At 35.3% G+C, this 21426-nt stretch overlaps 1 protein-coding gene across 1 annotated transcript in view; it reads left to right on the top strand.

Moving 5' to 3' along the window:
- The window catches only part of LOC125251477 (protein unc-13 homolog A), an 81449-nt gene that overhangs the window by 19733 nt on the left and 40290 nt on the right, over positions 1–21426 (top strand). The window contains 11 exon segments of the mRNA XM_048164503.1: positions 3684–3807; positions 5500–5570; positions 6014–6068; positions 9588–9611; positions 11838–12048; positions 14539–14944; positions 14946–15253; positions 15255–15554; positions 16862–16964; positions 19773–19819; positions 20589–20667. Of these exon segments, the coding sequence (XP_048020460.1) occupies positions 3684–3807; positions 5500–5570; positions 6014–6068; positions 9588–9611; positions 11838–12048; positions 14539–14944; positions 14946–15253; positions 15255–15554; positions 16862–16964; positions 19773–19819; positions 20589–20667 (1728 nt within the window).

Below are 21426 nucleotides of genomic sequence, written 5' to 3'. Positions count from 1 at the left end.
CCATTATTGATACCAATTTCGATATGACAGGAAAAACTATATAAAAAAGTTAAATATCAAGCAAACTATATAAAAAAGTTAAATATCAAGGTTTAATCGGCTGTCATTGATGATTATTTCGGTAATCGAGTAATCTGACGATTATTTTGACAATTAATACAGTAATCTGATCATTTTTTGCGGTAATAAAAATAGACCTGAGAGTGAAGAAGATAAATGAGAAAATAAGAAAAAGACAGCAATTAAGCAATAAATAAGAATTTTATTCTTAATAATGTCTTGTAAATCTAACAGAAAATGAGCCCACATTTGATGGCAAAAATGTTATTTCTCTTATGATATTGTGGGCAGACAGCTTCTTTACATCTCATAAGCTATGAAGGAGCAACATATGAGCAATACATGTGCTCTGAGAGATCAGACTTTAATGAAATATAAAACAGATGATAGTGGGTGTGATGTCAGATAAGGGGAAGTGAAGGTCACGTTAAGTGGCAGTTTTTGATTAGATCTGGTGCAGACACAGGACGTGCTGCTGGATTTATGGCTGCAGTTACTCAGACCTCCTCATGCGCCTCTGCCCTTCCTGTCCTGTTACGTAAGCCAACGCTTGCTTTATTTAAAGTCAGCGGTTTTACCGAGACGCTTCCATTTGCTGCTTTTATGTCCTATTTTATATATGAACCTGAGTTTTTCCTCATGCTTTCATAACGTAGCATGAATAATACATCATCTGCTCTCAATAATTAATAAATATTTTCTTCTCTCGGCCTCTGACGTTCTGGTGTTTGTGTGATTTTTGTGATTTGAAGCCATTGAGGCATTTGTTGGGTTTTCTAAGCATTGTCAGAGCGCAGCCAATCATTAGAGCTGTCTGGATGATGTCACAGCCGAGAGAAATCGAATGAGTCATCAGATATCAGTAGGCGATCATCGCCAACGGCATTCTGGGAAGTAAAGTCAGTGCACTGAGGTTAGCCGCCCAGCTCTCTGTGACTGATCAGAGACCTGTAAGAGGAGGAGATGGGTCACTCTCTGAAAGTTAATGGGCTGTAAGAGTGGAAGGTCCAACTTTTCAATTAAAAGAGCTGATCGCTTTATTGGCAAAGGCATCAGCTGACGCATTCCTGCTGAAAAGATCTATGTGAATTTCTACTGGCTGGTCTCACTGGTAGACTGACCTGAAAAAATTACAGTTTTTAGTCTGATTTGAGCTAAAAGAGCAGAATTTGGTTTTCACTTAAACAAGAGTTTGTTTTAAGTAAATGCAAATCTGTAAATCTAAGGGCGACTGATCATGACTTTTCTGCCCTAAAGTCTGGGATAATCTAATTTTTGTGTACTGAAGAGTATAAAATTACATACAAAAAGTATATACATATACAATTTATATATAATATAGTGCTGTCAAATCGATTAATCATGATTAATCGCATCTAACAAAATTTGTATATATATATATATATATATATATATATATATATATATATATATATATATACATATATATTATATTTTTACTATACTTTACTATAATTTTTACTTTTTAATATTATATTTTTACTGTACTTTTATGTTAGATGCAATTAATAAATTTGACAGCACTAATATAATACAATATACAGTTTATATTACACAATATACAATTTATAAATATGGCTATATAAAAGTATTTGTATTTGATGACTTAATAAGTCTCTAAATATGTGCGTCCCAATCAGTGTTTGGGTAAATTACTCTAAAAAGTAATTAATTACTAGCTACTAATTACATCTTCAACAGTGTAATTAGATTACTGTAGTAATTAATATCTCTAAAAAGTATTGCATTACTTATAACTACTTTATAAATCCCATATCAACCTCAAAAAGTTGAACAATACAAGGATAGATATGAAATGGCTCTTTTAATTCTTTCAAATAAATAATATAAAATTGCATAAATTCTTCTTGAACTGACCAAAGTATTTAAAGGGAGAAGATTACATTAAAATTTACTACAAAAAATTAACATACATTTTAACATTAGACTGTAAATTTTAATGTTAAAAAACACTACTGTTTTAGAATTGTTATACAGTATTTAATGCATATCACATTAGAAGTAACTGTAATTAAATTACAGAGTAATCAATTACTTTACTTTTTGAAGGGAAAAGTAATTAAATTACAGTAATTAATTATTTAGTAATGCTTGTGCACCATTCTATGCCGTTTTTCAGTATAAAGAGTGTTATTAGTGTTTTCACACTGAAAATTCCAACAATAGGAAGTGCAATTCAAATACCTGCATGATGCGCTTAATTAACTGACAGTTAAACACAAAATAGTTGTCTAAATGTCATATACTAGACAGTAGGGTTCATAGTGTGTAGTCAAAGACTTTAGATATACAAATAGGGTGCACTCAGGTTACTATAAATGGGAGAAAGTACAACACGGAATAAGTCATGATTTTGACCACTTCATTAAGTTTTGTTTTGTAGAAAACCTTTCTTTAAAGTGAATTTCGTTTAGTAAAAATTGTATCTTAATTTTAATCAATGTTTCATCAACCAATTTAATAATTGGATTTAATAAATAAGAAGCAATATAGCAGAAAATATAATCATGACAATATAATCATGGCGCCGGCGCGATCACTTGCACATAAACTGGAGCGCGTCTCATAGGCTAAATGAACCGAAACTCAGTGGCTGCTTGCCTCAGAGACATGAGAAATATATCTATAGAAAGCTTGAAATGTCTACTTTTAAACTAAAACTTCTTTTTAAACTCAAAACTAAAAGAAATAGGCTACTCTCTTATTATGTAATCCGAATGAAATGTGCATTTTCTCTCTAAGTGCGTCCACGGAGGTGATAAGAGTCAGCAATGTCATTTGACATTTTTTTTCTCGTAATTCTGAGTTTACATCTCACGATCTGCCATTTTTTCTCGAAATTCTGAGTTTACGTCTCGAGATTTGACATTTTTTTTCTCGGAATTCTGAGTTTACGTCTCGGGATTTGACATTTTTTCTCAGAATTCTGAGTTTACGTCTCGAGATTTGACATATTTTTTCTCGGAATTCTGAGTTTACGTCTCACGATCTGCCATTTTTTCTCGGAATTCTGAGTTTATGTCTCGGGATTTGATATTTTTTTCTCTGAGTTCTGAGTTTGCATCCCACGATTTGCCATTTTTTCTCGGAATTCTGAGTTTACGTCTCGCGATTTGCCATTTTTTCTTGGAATTCTGAGTTTACGTCTCGAGATTTGACATATTTTTTCTCGGAATTCTGAGTTTACGTCTCACGATCTGCCATTTTTTCTCGGAATTCTGAGTTTACGTCTCGGGATTTGACATTTTTTTCTCTGTGTTCTCAGTTTACGTCCCGCGATTTGACATTTTTTTCTCAGAATTCTGAATTTACGTCTCACGATTGTGACATTTTTTCTTGGAATTCTGAGTTTACGTCCCACGATTTGCCACTTTTTCTCGGAATTCTGAGTTTACGTCTTTCGATTTTGACATTTTTTCTCGGAATTCTGAGTTTTCGTCTCGTGATTTGACATTTTTTCTCAGAGTTCTGAGTTTACATCTTGGGATTTGCCATTTTTTCTCAGAATTATGAAACACGTTCAGACATAACCTGTGTGTAGATGTGTGAATACAGATCATTTGTGTGTGTGTGTGTTTCAGGAAGGACCAGGGGAATGGCTGACTCTAGATTCTCAGGTCATAATGGCGGATAATGAAATCTGTGGCACCAAAGATCCGACATTCCACCGTCTACTTCTGGACACGCGCTTCGAACTGCCGCTGGGTGAGATCATACTCATCACTGCTATAAACACAAAAATACAGCTTATTTACAGACACAATGAAAGAAAAGTCTAACTTCTTCAAACCTAGTTTTTAACGGCCTCAAATGAAAGATGAGCCTATAGTTCAGAGCATGTTTTCTGAACAAATGAGGTGTTGTTCTCAAAAAGACCATGTTCAGCAGAAACAAACCTTCACACCGAAACTCTCCCGCTCAGTCAATATTAATGAGCTGATTTCCCTCAGAAGACATCCTGCTGTCTGTAGACATACGACACCTGTCTGAACAGAGGCTTTGCAGCTTGGCAACCATCCATTTACACAGTCTGATGACATGAAAGCTATTTTGTGTCACATTTAGGGTGTGTTTACTCTTGAAGTTCAGTTCTCTTGGTTCGTTTGGTCTGGACCAAAAAGAAAACGATACATTTAGTCCTGGGTCGCATTAACACCGAACCTAAAGATACAAAACAATGACATGTGCTGTGCTAAACGTGTTCCTTGTATGTGCATACATACAGTACAATGGTATTTTTACCAGCTGAGAACTCACAAAGAGCTTATAAAATGTGTAGAGGAGTCAAAACAGCAGCAGGAATCCCTCCATCACACACACAAATGAAGATCTGTAACAAACTGTAATGGGCAACATCACGACTATGATGAGAAGAACCAGGTATTCTTTAGTATTCTGTCCTTTTTTAGGGTTACATCTTGTGACATCACGTCCTGTTTTTGGTTCATCTAGAGGTTTTTGGTCCGTGTTGCGTTCATATTTCAGTCAGTTCGCTTGTAAGTGGACCGAGACCAGTAGTGGCCTTTGCTATATGTTTCTATGCTCACAACAGAAGGGGCCTTCGTTTGCGCTCGAAAAAGAGCCCCGTCCCTCGCCATCACGCAATGCATATGCAAATACACACAAGGGTCGGACATTAACGGGGCTTAGGACAAAAATGCCACCATAATTAATAAAATATGCACCAAAATATGGTGCATAAAAGTCTCCATATAAGTTCTTGTTTTTAATATTTATAAGCAATATCACACAAGCAAAAGTGCTGTTTTCCCGAATATCAGCACGTTTGCAAATGTGATATTGATTTTACACAACAATTCAATAAACAATAAGTTAATAGGCTATTAGGTGACTAACTTTTTAGACTTAATATTATCTGTTTTTCCTCTATTTTGACAATGAAAATAGTTCCAAACAGTAGAGCCATTGCTCATCTTTGAGCACAGAAATGAATCTGTGTTTTTGAACTAATCATTCTAATGAATGACTCAACGATTCACATTCTGCTTTGTCCCTGAATCAGCCGTTTTGAATGAATCGTTTGACTGAATGATTCAATGATTAACTTGTTAAGACAATGATTTGCCGCCACCTGCTTGTATCATTTCATTTTAGCAGAGGAACTGAGGGATGAAGATTGAATGGTGTTTTTGTTTTTGGTCGTGATTGTAATAGTTCTGGTTAAAGCCATAGAATGCCTTTATAAATAGACTAGTAAGAGCGAAATATGAGATAACTGTTAAGGCAGCGTTCACACTTATTAAAATGAACTGCACGGACAGAGCAAATTGCACCAAAGTTTGTTAATATCGAACCAAACCGGCCAAGTGTGAACACACCCTTAGATATGATGAATCTGAAACTAGATATTTTAATGACTTAGTCCTTCTCCTGCAGACATCCCGGAAGAAGAGGCTCGATACTGGGCCAAAAAACTGGAGCAGCTCAACGCCATGCGAGACCAGGATGTGAGTCTGTCCTCTCTCTGTGCTGTCTGTTGTTTTTTCACGTGCTCACAAAAAGCCATAGCCTTCAAATGAACACATAAGATTCACTGTTGCTTTGCACTTTTCGAATCAGTAGTATCTGTAGAGCATCCACTACATGATCACAGCGCAAAATCAAATAAGATTAAAGGCCTCTTCACACCAAGAATGATGATTAGCGTCCACCAGCGGATGATATCGTTCTGTTGATTCTAAGTGTGCACCACAGTTTTGTTTTAAATGCTCGAGTTCTTTAATGTCTGCTTGATTCTGATTGTTTTTATCGTTGATCAGCTGGAAAAATCATTCTGAAAGTGATATCGCTCACTTTCAACCTGTTATTGTTATAGTTGTGCTGTAATAGAAAGTTAAAGTGTCAGTATTAGATTAATTGAATGTGTGTATGTGTGTGATTTGTGTTGCAGTATTCGTATCAGGAGGTTCAGGAGAGGCCGCTGTCTGTGCCTGGAACACAGTGCTGTGAGTTTGATCTTCTACATGCATTAAAGCTCAAATCTTCATCAAATTAGACATTATAGTTAATTTCCCCTTCTTTCAGTTCCAAAAGCCAAATATTTTCAGCCAAATATTAGTAAATATTGCAAAAACTTCATAAGTGATTGAAGTTAATTGAACTTTATGAATGGAAGATTTTGTGGAAATTCATTATTTTAGTATCAATAATATAGTTTTTGTTAATATTTTGATTTAGATTTTAATTTTTAAATATTTCCTGTTTTCGCCTGTTTTTGTTTTATCATTTGTTTTTTTAAATATGCCTATATAGTTTTTATTCATTTTATTTATTAGTTTTAGTTCATTTAGTTTGTTATTTTAATATGTATTAGTGTTATTTTAGTATCATTGATATACATTTATATTTTTGTTATTATTTTGAATTAGATTGTATTTTTATATTTTCTGTTTTTAACGTTTTAGTAATTTTATTTTTATCATTTTTTTTAAATATGTCTATATAGTTTTTATTCAAATTTATTTATTAGTTTTAGTTATTGTATCTGATATACTATTATATTATTGTTAATAATTTGACTTAAATTTTATTTTTGTATTGTCTGTTTCACTTTAATTTTAGTTCAAGTTTTAGTAATTTTGTTGTTTTTGTCATTTTTATTTTTTTATTTATTTGTGTAATGTCTATAGTTTTTATTCATTTTTATTTATTAGTTTTAGTTATTTTAGTACTTAAAATTACAACAAAAATGAGAAATGTTGGCTGAAATAAAATAAGTTTAAGTTTATATAATTTATTTCAGTTAATGTTTATTTTGTTTCAAAAAAACAAAAATGTTTGTTCATTGTTGAGAGTGTTAGATCAGATCGGATTCAGATTTCACATAAATCGGATCATATTCACAGTTCTGAGCATCTAAACCACTAAGTACTGTAGCGGTTCGGCTCTTCCCGTATGCGCGTCACTGTTAATGTGATTTATGAATGATGGTAATGACGGAAGTACCGCAGAAAGCTGAATGAGCAGCAGTGAGCATGAATGGAGCTCTGACTTACTGTGACTTACCCTCTTATTACTCACACACACACACACACACACACTCCTTGAGTGCTGCTGATGCAGCTCCCAAGGGTGTGGGGCTAGACTGTGGGACTTACTCATTGGCTGAGCCATGCAGCTGGGAATCATCACTGGATGGCGGCCAGTCACCTTAATCACAGAGCACTGAGTCATCACAACGAGACGTCACCCTGTTGCAGGAAGAGACGCAGACAGAGTTTGTGACAAAGTGAATCACAGCTAAAAAAAAATATGTCTAAGAACATTTTGATAATGAACTAGGGGTGAGTGATATGGCAAAATATCATATCACAATTTTTTGGGGGAAATCGTGATTCACAATTTTTTTGTGTTGGTTTTACTATTTTGCAAGTGACTGAACAGTACAGCCAAACTAATTTCCCTATTTTAAGCATGTAGACTTGCAAGGTAACAAAATATAAAAGAAAAAGAATGACAGACCATTTTAGGCCAAAGTAGGGGTGAGCGAACATGAAAATCTTTATTTCATTATTTTATCTTTGTTATTAAAAACAGGAACAAAGATGCTGATTACAAATGTAATATACAAATAAAATAAAAATTGCTTTATTTTTCACAGTAGCTGTATTAAACAGTCTTATTCAAGTAAGAAATTAAATAAACAAATGTAAAAAGACTTCACTGTATAAATTATATATACACTGATTCTTATTAAAGCTACTGAAGTTATTCACTGAAGTGCAATGAGTGATTTTCTCTTTGTCTTTTGTTGTTTGATTAACATTAATGACAGACAGATTATTAGGCTGCTGTCACTTTAAGACCTCATGCACAGATCTAATATACAGACATGCATCCGGTTTTCTCCCAACAGTGTACGTTCACTTACATAAGACACAACCGACTAGATTTATGTGTGTATTTGGCAGTTTAAGCGCAATAAGATGCAAAAGATAACTTAGTTTAGTACTCACATGCTGTTTGACAGGCTTTTATTGTGCACAGGCTTCGGGTGTAAAAAAAGCGCATGTCAGAACAGCAAGTAAATAAAATGTTAAACCAGCAAGGCTTTAAAACACATGCAAATAATAAACTTTCATGATTGTGAAAAGCAGATCGAGGAGACATTTAATTGTTCACGATCAAAGATCGTGATATTGCACAGCCCTACTCTGAACGTTCAAAGCATCCAGTTTTTAAAAGGTTTTTAAAATACTTTTCCCTTAATGTTATAAGAACGTTAGGGTAACATTCCATTTTATCATTTTAAAAACATTATGGGAATGTTACTTTTGAATGTTCTCTGAACATTCTGAAACAAGTAGTAACATTTAAAAAACATTACCTGAACGTCCAACTGAGGGTAGGTTTACACAACAATGATGTACTAAAAACTGTTTTCTCTGTTTTTTCTCTGCGTTTTCGTGTACAGACGACAACATAGTCAAAATGATCACAGTTCAAATGTAAAAATGGCTAAAACGCTGTATTATCCATGTCAGGCCAGTAGATGGCGATGTCACTTTGTAAAGAAACACTACGTGCCTATAGACTGAATATGTAATACACATGCGCTTGACGTCACCATTTTTGTAGTTTACATGGACACGATAACGGTATCATTTTCAAGAACTTGCACTTTAAAAGCCATTTTCAAAGTTTGAAAGCTTGCATTTGCATGCCGCCAAAACGCCATTGTCGTGTAAATGAACAGCCAAAACGCATTAAAAAATTTCCGTTTTGAGGGGCCGTTTACTGGACACACAAAAATTGAAGTTTTTGAAAACAATAGCATTAGCCCCAGACATGACATGCAGGAAAATAAAGTAGGCTAAAACGTGCGCACGATTTAGTAAATTGAGGGAATTAACTAAATAGTAAATCATGTAAATCATGCACACAATTTTTTTTTTTCTTGCATGTCATGTGCGGGGCTCCGTAGTTATCGTCTCCATGTAAACTACAGAAATGCAAATTTGTGAAAACGGTGACGTCATGCGCATGTGTATTATGTGTACAGTCTATAGGCTCGTAGTGTTTCTTTACAAAATGACTTTACCATCTACTGGCCAGGCAGCAGAATGCAGTGATTTTAGTCGTTTTCGCGGATCCATGTGAACGGGGATCGTTTTGACAACATTGTCGTCTGTATGCAAAAAAGCAAAGGAAAAACTTTTCAGTTTTTATTGCATCGTTGTTGTGTCAACAGCCCCTAAAATGATTCAGGAAACAAAGCTAAAGTTTCATGAACAATGCATAAATAATGTTTTTGTGCTAACATTTTGAGACCATTATTAAAGGCCAGATAACTTTAAATGAACATTCTATTAACATTATTGGAATACTGTTTGTTCGTAGCTTTGAAAGAACCTTCCAGAACGTTGTTCACTTCTGAAAACACTTTCAGCATAGAGATACATAGTGTATGTTAGACATCAGCACTGCATTATGAGTGATTCTCTGTCTTCTCTTGTCTCTCACAGGTAACTGGTGGGGTGACCAGCAGAGTGAGTTTTCATATCTGTCATTATGAGCTCATTAATCTGACATCTGCTTTCCTATTCATTTTTCCATCAGCGTTGCATTTAGTTTCGCTATCAGCAGGGTGGATTTGCTCACTCAATGAGCATTTCAAGCTTGATAAACACACACTCTCACACTCGATGTGCCGTGACGTTTTCGGAGGTTGACAAATAAACAGCTTATTCATTTGCCTTTTGTTGCACAAAACAATCTGAGTCTTGAAGTTTACAGTTGAAGGCAGTAAATTTGTAAGTAATCTGTACGCTTTGAAAGTGGCAAACTCTTCTGCAGTTTTAGCATGTGAGACTTTAGCATGCTAAAGGCAAGATTTTACAGCAGTATGTTAAAACATGCTAGCAACATGCTCAAAAATGCTAGCAACATGCTTATTCATTCTAGCAACATGCTCAAAAATGCTAGCAACATGCTTAATCGTGCTAACACATGCTAGCAACATGCAAATTCATAGTAGCAACATGCTAAAGCATGTTAGAAATGTGTTAAAACTTGTTAACAACACGCTCATTCATGTTAGCAAAGTACTAAAGCATGCTAATAGTATGCTAATTCATGTGAACAGCATGTTAATTAATGCTAGCAATGTATTAAACCATACCAGCAATGTGTTAATTCATGTTAACCAAATGCTAAATCATGTTAACATGCTAAAAAATGCCACCAGCATACTAAATCATGCTAAAAACATGTTAATTCATGCTAACAAAATGCTAAACATGCTAGCAACATGCGAATTTGTGCAAATAACATGTTAAAACATGTTGGCAAGATGTATCATGTTAAATCATGCTAGCAAAAAAATGCTAAAACATGTTAACATGCTAAATCATGCAAGCAACATGATAAAACATACCAGCAATGTGCTAATTCATGTTAGCAAGATGCTATATCATGTTAACGTGCTAAAACATGCTACCAGCATACTAAATCATGCTAACAACATGTTAATTCATGCTAACAAAATGGTAAACATGTTAGAAACATGCAAATTCATGCAAACAGCATGTTAAAACATGTTGGCAAGATGTATCATGTTAAATCATGCTAGAAAAAAATGCTAAAACATGTTAACATGTTAAATCATGCTAGCAACATGGTAAACATGCTAGCAATGTGTTAAGACTTGTTAACAGCATTATGTTAGCAATGTGTTAAAACATCTTAAACATGTTAACATGTTAAATCACGCTAGCAACATGATAAAACATACTAGCAATGTTCTAATTAATGTTAGCAAGATGCTAAATCATGTTAACGTGCTAAAACATGCTACCAGCATACTAAATCATGCTAACAACATGTTAATTCAAGCTAACAAAATGCTAAACATGCGAGCAACATGCAAATTCATGCAAATAACATGTTAAAACATGTTGGCAAGATGTATCATGTTAAATCATACTAGCAAAAAAATGCTAAAACATGTTAGCAAAAATGATAAAATGTTCTAGCAATGTGCTAATTCATGTTAGCAACATGCGAAACATGTTAGCAACATACAAATTCATGCTAGCAAAATGCTAAACATGTTAGCAGTGTGTTAAGACTTGTTAACAGCATTCTCATTCATGCTAGCAACATGTTAAAACATATTAGCAATGTGTTAAAACATGCTAACAATATGACAAAACTTGTTAGCAACATGATAAAACATGCTAGGAAGCTTATAAAACTTTCAAACTTTTAGACAAGCCAACATAAAAGTTTGTCCCGATAAACTTTTAAGGTTTTTACAGAGGGGATTTCGGATTTCTCTTTTTATCACTTCATATATCAGAAAATACTGTCAACAGCCAGATAAAAAAAAGAAATCGGCATGTTTTTAGGAATACAAAATTATAAAATCAGGCAAATTATATATGAAGAAACAATTCAGAATATAAGTAGGAAAGTTTGGTGTATGTAAAGCTGCTGAAGTGGAGACTCAAACTAACTGCCTTTAAATATATTTATTGTCATAGAAATCTACAGATGCAAAGAGATAAAATGCAATAACATAAACAGATAAATGTGCGTTTTGGAGGTTTTCTTTCCACTAGGAAAATCAAAATTGACCAGTGCATTACAAAACAATGGTTTTGCCTGTATAACAGCACACTTTTTCATGGTCATGACAGATTTGCATATGGATGTTGTTGTGTTTTATAATGCTTTTGCAAATGCATGTCTTTGAATTGTGTGTGTGTTTATAGACAATGATCCAGACAGTGCAATGGATGACCGAGACAGTGATTACCGCAGTGAGACCAGTAACAGTATACCACCCCCGTTCTACTCCACATCTCAACCCAACGCCTCAGTCCACCAGTATCCCATGAGCCACCAGCACCGCAATCCCCGCGGCTCCTACTCACGCTCCATCAACAACTGTGACCTTGAGTACGACCATCCGAGAGGCATCAGGTGAGAGAGAGAGAGAAGGACAGCTAGATGTTTCTGTAATACTCAGTTCTGGTCATTACAGCATTAGAAATGGGTAGACAGTGGTATTTAGCCTCACTGTTTACAACATATATTTAGCATATATTTAAAATATATATTTGCTATGAAACAAAATAACTTTTTTTCCATATGGAATGAAGCTTTGGTTTTCTTTTTGTTTGAACTGATTCATTTCTGATTCATGAAACAATCATGGCACAATGAACTGATGCAGCATGAGCGAGAGAAGGTGTTTCTCAGCAGGTGTGTCTCCTTCTTGCTCTTCGGTTTTTCTTTAATGGGCTCATTCATCATGTCTGATCGGAGTGTCTCTTATCGCCTTTTTTCTGATACTCTTTTTTTCCCTCCTGGCAAAGACCTTTTTAAATTCCTTTGTTTCTCTTCCATTATTCATCAAGAAGAGTTTTCATTGATTTATAAAAAGACTTGACATCAGCGTGCCTTGCTTAAGGGCTCAGTGGATTCTCCTGTTTCTGGATCAGCCTGTTTGGATATAGAAAAGCAGTAGTAGTACAAGCTAGTGTTGTAGTCTTTGGTCTTGAGACCATTTTTTGAAGGTATTGATTATTTTTATCCTGCTTCAAATACAATCAATAACTTATTTCTTATTTGCTTTCTTGGTAACACTTTAGTTTAGGGTCCAATTCTCACTATAGTTATTACAAGGATATTATTACAAGGATATTAGCTGTTTATCAGTACTTATAAAGCACATATTAATGCCTTATTCTGCATGACCATATTCTATGTACATCCCTTAATCCTACCCAATACCTAAACTACCTTAATAAGCAGTAATTAGGACTTAATTGAGGCAAAAGTCATAGTTAATAGATAGTTAATATTGAGAATTGGACCCTAATGTAAAGTGTGACCGATTTCTTTTGTGGATTGTGTCAAAAATGTCACCAAAATGAATGCAACTCTTGTTTTTTATGATTATAAATATAATAATTTATAATTTTGAATCCTCCCTTTGCTTAAAAAATGTTTTAAAGGCTGAATTGTGATCAACTGTTAGCATTTTATAAATCTTTGTTTTTGTTTTTACAGTCACTTTATGGTTAGTATGTTACCATAGAAATTTCCCCTACTCTGCTCATATGGTATTAATTTGTGCGAATCTTAAATAAGGTCAGAAAAAGCCTTAAAGGGGACCTATAATGCCCCTTTCACAAGATGTAATATAAGTCTCTGGAGTCTCCAGAATGTGTCTGTGAAGTTTCAGCTCAAAATACCCCACAGATCATTTATTATAGCTTGTCAAATTGCCCCTATTTGGGTGTGAGCAAAAACACACCATTTTTGTGTGTGTCACTTTAAATGCAAATGAGCTGCTGCTCCCGCCCCCTTTCCAGAAGAGGGCAGAGCTTTAACAGTGCACCCTCGTTTGTGAAGCAGTCCGGTGTAAAATGACGGCATGACAACAACACTCTACTACAACAACTCTTCCTCTTCTCTAAAGCAGCCCAACATGGCCCCGCCCCCTTTGTGGTGTGTTCTCGGGGGGCGGGGTTTATGTAAATGTTAGGGTTTGTGATGTCACTAACCCAGGAAGAAGCTCGTTGTAGTCCCTAACAGCCGTTTGTTGCAGTGATTTCTGTACAGATTTCTGTATCCCGGACGAGCCCCCACTTGTTACATGCCAGCCCGTTTTAGTCTAGGGGTAATGGCATGGCAGTAACAAAATTTTGGAGAGGGAGAGGGTTGCAGATGGTTGCTTGCCTGCCACATGGACTTCTTTTCTCTTGCCCCAGATAATGCCACTGTTTTTGGTCAATGATCATTGTTAACCATTGGTGCTGCTGTGAATGTAGTTGAAGATTTATAGGCTTTGTTTTCTTTAGAATTTAAGACTTATTTTAAGCAAATTGGTAGGGAGGTGGGTGTCTTTTTTGTTTGAAATTGCTTTTCTCCTGGTTATTTGTAGTCCGTAAGATAGGCAAGTTCATTTGTTATTTATTTTCTTTTTGGTTATGTATAGGTAAGTTATGATTAAACCTGAGTTAGAAATGTTTTGTTTGTTGTGTTGGCCTTTGCCCCCTCCTGAAGCTTATGTTTTTCCTTTTATCTTTTACATTTGATTTAATAAATATCATCTAAGAATCATTGGTTTTGGATGTGTGTTGCTGGGGTGGGAGACAAGAGGTTCCTGTGCTCTCTCTCTCCAAAATTTTGTTACTGCCATGCCATTACCCCTAGACTAAAACGGGCTGGCATGTAACAAGTGGAAATTCTGTAAAAAATCTCCCTTTGCATTGAACTTTGAGCGTCGTAACTTTGCAGATGTTGTTTATGCTCAAACAGCAACATTACACACTAACTAAAGTTAAAAAAGTCAAATCATAATCAATCACCCCTTTAAATTTGGCTTAAAAGCCCTGCATATACCCTGAACAATGGCCAAATTGTTTGCAAAAAATGTGTGACTCACTCTTTGTCCTTTTCCAGTCCGACCGGGAGCTATGCATCCTCAGCCGAGCTCAGTCACTGTAGTTCTCAACTCAGCGAAGAGTACGGTGAGCGAGAACTTTACGACGAGAACGACTCGTACCACTCCTGCCACTCATCCGTGTCCTACAGCAAGGGTTCGCCCGACTGGGACGAGACGCAGGGGGCGTACAGCGACGAATGCGCCTACAGTAAGGACGGAGGCGAAGAAGGTGCTCTATATGAGGAAGAAGATGGTGACCTGTACGCAGAGGAGGTGGACATGTACGAGGGTGAGGAGGACTTCCACTACGAGGAAGAAGATTTGTATCCGCTGGACGAGGACCAAGAGCTTCCTTTCACTCCGACTCCATCCAGCACCGCACCAACGCTGGACGTCCCATCAAGACCTCCTCTGGAGAAACAGCCCTTCGCTTCACCAACAGCAACAGTCTCAGAACGCCAGCCAACCTCCAGTTCAACTATCCAATCAGACGCAACCCCAACCTCCAGCCAAACCCCTAAACCAGCAATTTCCCGCCCCCCAGCAACCGCCCCGTCAACAACCGCCACCCCAACAGTCCTCAGGCCCGATACCTTCAGTTCAGTCTTTCTTTGCCATGGCTAAGCCATTGACTGCCGTGTTTGGGTTGGGTGGATCTACTCCTTCTCCACCACCTGCACCAACATCTCAATCCCAACCCCAACCTGCGACAATACAATCCCAAACTCCAATGCCTCAACCTCCCGCCCCTGTTCGCCCAACAGGTGCCTCCAACTACAACCAAATCCCCTGAGCTGCCCATTTCTGCACCCATAACCATCTCCAAACCTCCTGCACCAGAACCCAAACCTCCAACGCCAACAGAGGAGAAACTGCCCACAGAACCAGAGCCGGAGTCACCAATTAAGGAGGAGCCTCCACTTCAAGAAGATGACTTCCCCATGGAAGAGCCTCCAATTGAGGAAATAAAGATGGAGAGTCCTCCTCCATCTCCTCCTTTTGAAGAGGAGGAACCAGTTCCCGAACCTGAGAGGTATCACAAATCTCAACCCATTCACCAAAACTAATAGTATAGTTGAAGTATAGGTATATCTGGAAGAAGTGACTGTGCAAAACGACCAAAAATTATTACCGTGCATGTTTACTGGCGCAAAGCCGGGGCAACCTGTCACTCAAATTAGATCAACCAATAGCAAACCACAACCCTCCAACCACCCAATAATTCCCTGTAGGAGAAAATCAAGCCCTGCCCTGCATTTTGTCTTGTCCCAGAAGCAGTTTTCACTCGGATATACGTCACAATAGGAAAGAAAAGATTACTGGTAGTGCTGATTGACCAAGGTAGTCTTGGTAAAGATACAAAAACTTCTGAAAACAAGCATAAGGTGGTCTGAAGTGGTTTCCCAACATGGACAGCTGGTGTTTACCTGGTTTAGATGGTCAACCAGCTTGACCAGCTAAAACAAGCAAACCACATTTATGTGATAAACCACATTTAGATGATTTAAAAGGAAATTACACCTGGTTTAGATAGTTCACCAGCTTGACCAGGCTGATATGTGCCCAAAACCCCTTTAAAGCCACCAAACCAGATAAGCTTGGCCAGCTAAAATGAGCAAACCACATTTATTGGATGAATTAAAAGCTGTTTAGGATATTACACCTGGTTTAGATAGTTAACCAGCTTGTCTTCCAGCCTGACTAGTCAGATAAGTGCCCAAAACCCTTTTAAAACCAGCAAACCAGATAAGCTTGGCCAGCTAAAATGAGCAAACCACATTTATTGGATGATCTAAAAGCTGTTTTAATATATTACACTAGGATATTTCACCTGGTTTAGATAGTTCACCAGCTTGACCAGGCTGATATGTGCCCAAAACCCTTTTAAAACCAGCAAACCAGATAAGCTTGGCCAGCTAAAATGAGCAAACCACATTTATTGAATGATTTAAAAGCTGTTTTAATATATTACACTAGGATATTTCACCTGGTTTAGATAGATAACCAGCTTGACCAGGCTGATAAGTGCCAGCAAACCAGCAAACCAGATCAGCTTATCCAGCTAAAATGAGCAAACCACATTTATTGGATGATTTAAAATCTGTTTTTAGGATATTACACCTGGTTTAGATAGATAACCAGCTTGTCTTCCAGCCTGACCATCTGATTAGTGTCCAAAACCCCTTTAAAAACCAGCTTAGTCAGCTAAAATGCACAAACCACATTTATCAAGCTGCTTTTTCAGGATATTAAGCAAGCTTGTGTGGTTGCATCCAAGACAGAGTATTGTTAGATTACTTTTGGATCAATACATGCAAACAATCTTGAATGTCTATGCAGTGAACCGGTGATCGAGGAGCCGAAGGAGCCGGTGGATCCGGCGGTCCGAGCTAAAGAGAACTGGCTACGACTCTTTGAGAAAGTCCGACGACAGTTGCAGGAGGTGAGGCAGTTCCTCTTGATTTATGTCTTGTTTTATGCACAGTTTACACAGAAATTCCTACTGCTCTGGTTTCATGAAGGAGTGTGTAGAAAAGTGCAAATCACAACCACAGAATGCTTGAAATCAGAATGAACTCTGGAAATCAGAACTGACCCAATTTGCTTTCTGGTGTTATTGTGAGCAGTTTAGTGCATGTTATTCAAGAGAAAATAGATGTTTGCCTTGGTAATCTTTCACTTAAATCAAGCCTCCACAATCCACTGCAAACTCGCATTCATTCTCTCTCATTAAAAAATAGAAGCGAAATGGGTTGCAAGCACTGTTTATTTTTATATTTTTATGCATCCACACATTTTCTGCTCTATGCTTATGATGCGATGAAACACCATGCACTCTAACCGCTTGATTATTTTGCAGTTTGCCACGTCCTCTTTGCTACTTTTTTTGTGTTATTCTGTTGACTCTTTATCCTTTGTTGTCTGTTTGTATCCCGCCGTTTTGTCGTCTTTCCAGTCTCTTTTCATTGCTTTAGCGATTTGCATGTTCACTCAGATGACCCATGATGGGACGAGACTGTCAGGTGGGTCCGTTGTTGGTTGTGTGAACGTTCTGTGGTGGTTTTGTGTAAGTTGTTGACGTGTGTGCTCAGGATATAAGCTGACTAAGTGTAACATAGTTGCAGAAAGGCCCTTTAGACACTCACTAAAAATTACATATTTTCATTTCAAACAGTAAAATATCACAAACGTATGGGTTTGCTGCATGATATGGGACTTTTTTGTAACAAAACAAACAAAACAATTTAAAAAAAAAACAACTCTTGTTCTGATATATATTCGATCATTGCATGTCTTACAACTCAAAAAAGCAGTGAAAATGATTTTGTTGGCAGATTTTTATTTTTTTTACTATTTGAAATGAGTGCCAGGTTTTGTTGTGTTTTATTTGTGTCTACACATTAACATTCAAGTAATGTGGTTTTGTTAATGGCTGGTATCTAGACAGGAGTACGGAAGAGGATTAGGGCCAAGCAATAATAAAAAAATAAAACCATCTCGAGATTAAACTTGTTAAATTTTGAGAAAAAACTCGTTAAATTTAAAGAAAAAAGTCGAGATAAAATGTTGAGAATAAACTCGTTAAATTACAAGAAAAAACTCGTTAAATTTCAAGAAAAAAGTCAAGATAAAATGTTGAGAATAAACTCGTTAAATTATGAGAATAAAGTCATTAAATTACGAGAAAAAAGTCGTTAAATTACGAGAACAAATTCGTTAAATTACGAATTTGTTTTCATAATTTAACAACTTTTTTCTCGTAATTTAACGACATTTTTCTCAATTTAACAAATTTGTTCTCGTAATTTAACGAGTTTATTCTCAACATTTTATCTCAACTTTTTTCTCGAAATTTAATGAGTTTTTTCTCGTAATTTAACTAGTTTATTCTCAACATTTTATCTTGACTTTTTTCCTCGAAATTTAAGAAGTTTTTTCTCGTAATTTAATGAGTTTATTCTCAACATTTTATCTCGACTTTTTTCTTGAAATTTAACGAATATTTTTCTCGTAATTTAACGAGTTTATTCTCAACATTTTATCTCGACTTTTTTCTCGAAATTTAACGAGTTTTTTCTTGTAATTTAACGAGTTTATTCTCAACATTTTATCTCGACTTTTTTCATGAAATTTAACAAGTTTTTTCTCGAAATTTAACGAGTTTTTTCTTGTAATTTAATGACTTTATTCTCAACATTTTATCTCGACTTTTTTCTCGAAATTTAACAAGTTTTTTCTTGTAATTTAACGAGTTTATTCTCAACATTTTATCTCGACTTTTTTCATGAAATTTAACAAGTTTTTTCTCGAAATTTAACGAGTTTTTTCTCGTAATTTAATGAGTTTATTCTCAACATTTTATCTCGACTTTTTTCTCGAAATTTAACGAGTTTTTTCTTGTAATTTAACGAGTTTATTCTCAACATTTTATCTCGACTTTTTTCATGAAATTTAACAAGTTTTTTCTCGAAATTTAACGAGTTTTTTCTTGTAATTTAATGACTTTATTCTCAACATTTTATCTCGACTTCTTTCTCGAAATTTAACAAGTTTTTTCTTGTAATTTAATGACTTTATTCTCAACATTTTATCTCAACTTTTTTCTCGAAATTTAACGAGTTTTTTCTCGTAATTTAACGAGTTTATTCTCAACATTTTATCTTGACTTTTTTCTCGAAATTTAACAAGTTTTTTCTCGTAATTTAACGAGTTTATTCTCGAAATGTAACAACTTTAATCTCGAGATAGTTTTATTTTTTTATTATTGCTAAAATATATCACACCTGTGTTAAATACTATATTATTTTTCCCAGTATTTGTTGCACTGTTATTTTAGTGTGATTTGTTTTGGGGTTTTGTTTTTCATATTTTGAATTAGTTTCAAAGTTTTCAAATTTTCAATTTTCCATTATAATTACTATTTTAGTTAAAGTTTTAGTAATGTTGTGGGTGTTTTTAATTTTTTTTTTTAAAAATGTCTACATAGTTTTTATTAACTTTATTTTAGGTTTAGTTATTTTAGTACTTAAACAGAAATGTTGCTTTGGCGTCTAGCTGAAATAAAATGTTCATTTTTTATTTTTTAGTTCATGTTTATTTTGGTTTTAGTTTTATGGTTTTTTAATTTTATGATAATAACCCTGGTTTGTTGCCGTGTTTTTGGTGAATAGAGAAAATATTTGGATTCTGATGAAAGCCAATCAGCTAATAAAACTAATCAAATGTTTCTCTTTCTCTGTCTTTCTCTCAGGCACGTGGAGAGACAGACTCTCAGTCTCTGTGGTTTGGTAAAGGAGGGTAAGTCAAATTCAGTTCTCCATTAGCTCTGTTTTTAGTAACGACTAATACAAAGACTAGAAACACAAGGAGTATAAATAAAGCTTATAATACGATAATGAGTTAACAAGACACCTGAGGAAGACAATCAAGGATAAAAACTACAATCTGACTACAAACAGGAACAGGGAACTAGAAATACAACACAAATGTCTGTGGACAAACAGAAAACAAATGAATGGATAGAAGTGTTTATCAGAGATGAAATAATTTGCTCTGCACACTCCAGTTATACTGTAAATATTTATGGTAATTTAGTTGAAGGCATTATGATTATACACTGCAATATATGATTTTCATATTTAGTGTTTTTGTCTTGTTTACCAGTACAAACATTCTTAAATCAAGATACAATCAAAATGACACAAAGTATCAAAATTAAGTGAGTTAAAACAGAAAAAAATACCTCAATCCAAAGGGAAAACAAGGTTATTTTTCTGACCCCATTGGCAGATGTTTGTTCTTGTTGTAAAGCATAAACTTGCTTCATTTTGATCATTTTTTCATAAAACAAGTCTTAATATCTTCAGTCATTATTCTTCTCCAGTAAATGTATCTTGATTTAAGAATGATGTGCTGGAAAACAAGACTGAGTAATACTGAGGAAGAACATCATTTATTGCAGTGTAATGTTGATGAAAAACACTGATGATGAAGCAGTGAATGTTTGTTTTTCTGCATGCTGGAAATGAATTTTCATGCACCATTATGCTGATGTTTATTTGTGAAGGATGGGAGGAGCGCTGTACAGCATTGACAGCATGCCTGATCTGAGGAAGAGGAAGACCATTCCTCTGGTCAGAGATCTGGTGAGAAACCGGCAGCAAAACCTCACGACGTTTTGTGTTTCATCTGCATTGATTTTACTAAGTTTATGATATTAGTTCAGTGGCACAACCACCAAACTCTGCTCAGATCTTCAGACTCTTTCTGACTCGGTCTGCTCTTTTCTAACGCATCTGACTTATGATTTTTGTTAAATGGATGATCAAAAAAACTACAGAAAATCCCAAACACTTTCATTGAGAGAGTCAAAACTTTTATACACTAACCCTAACAGAGTCTGTAAGCTTCATCCGCCAAGTGTCCTATCACCAGCAAAGCCTAGAAACTAGCTTAGGACATCCTAACAAAATGTTAAAACATGCTAATTTATGCTAGCAATGTGTTAAAACATGCAAATTCATGTTATCAACATGTTAAAACATGTTGAAAAAATGGTAAATCATGTTAACATTGTGCTAATTGTTATTAGCAATGTGTTAAAACATGCTAATTCATGTTAGCAATGTGTTAAAACATGTTATCTCATGTTAGCAATGTGTTAAAACATGTTAACAAAATGCTAAATAATGCTAACGTTGTGATAAAACATGTTAACAATATACTAATCCATGCTTGCAACATGTTAAAACGTGATAGCAATTTGATAATTAATGCTAGCAGTGTGCTAAAAACATGCTAATTTATGTTTTTAATGTGGTAATTCATGTTACCAAACATGCTAATTTATGGTAGCAACATGTTAAAACATGTTAGCTATGTGCTAAAAAATGCTAACAATGTGT

The sequence above is a fragment of the Megalobrama amblycephala genome, linkage group LG17 (assembly GCF_018812025.1).
Source record: "Megalobrama amblycephala isolate DHTTF-2021 linkage group LG17, ASM1881202v1, whole genome shotgun sequence".
NCBI lineage: Eukaryota > Metazoa > Chordata > Actinopteri > Cypriniformes > Xenocyprididae > Megalobrama > Megalobrama amblycephala.
The sequence above is the reverse complement of the archived record's forward strand: the minus strand, read 5'-3'. Positions and strand labels throughout refer to the sequence as shown.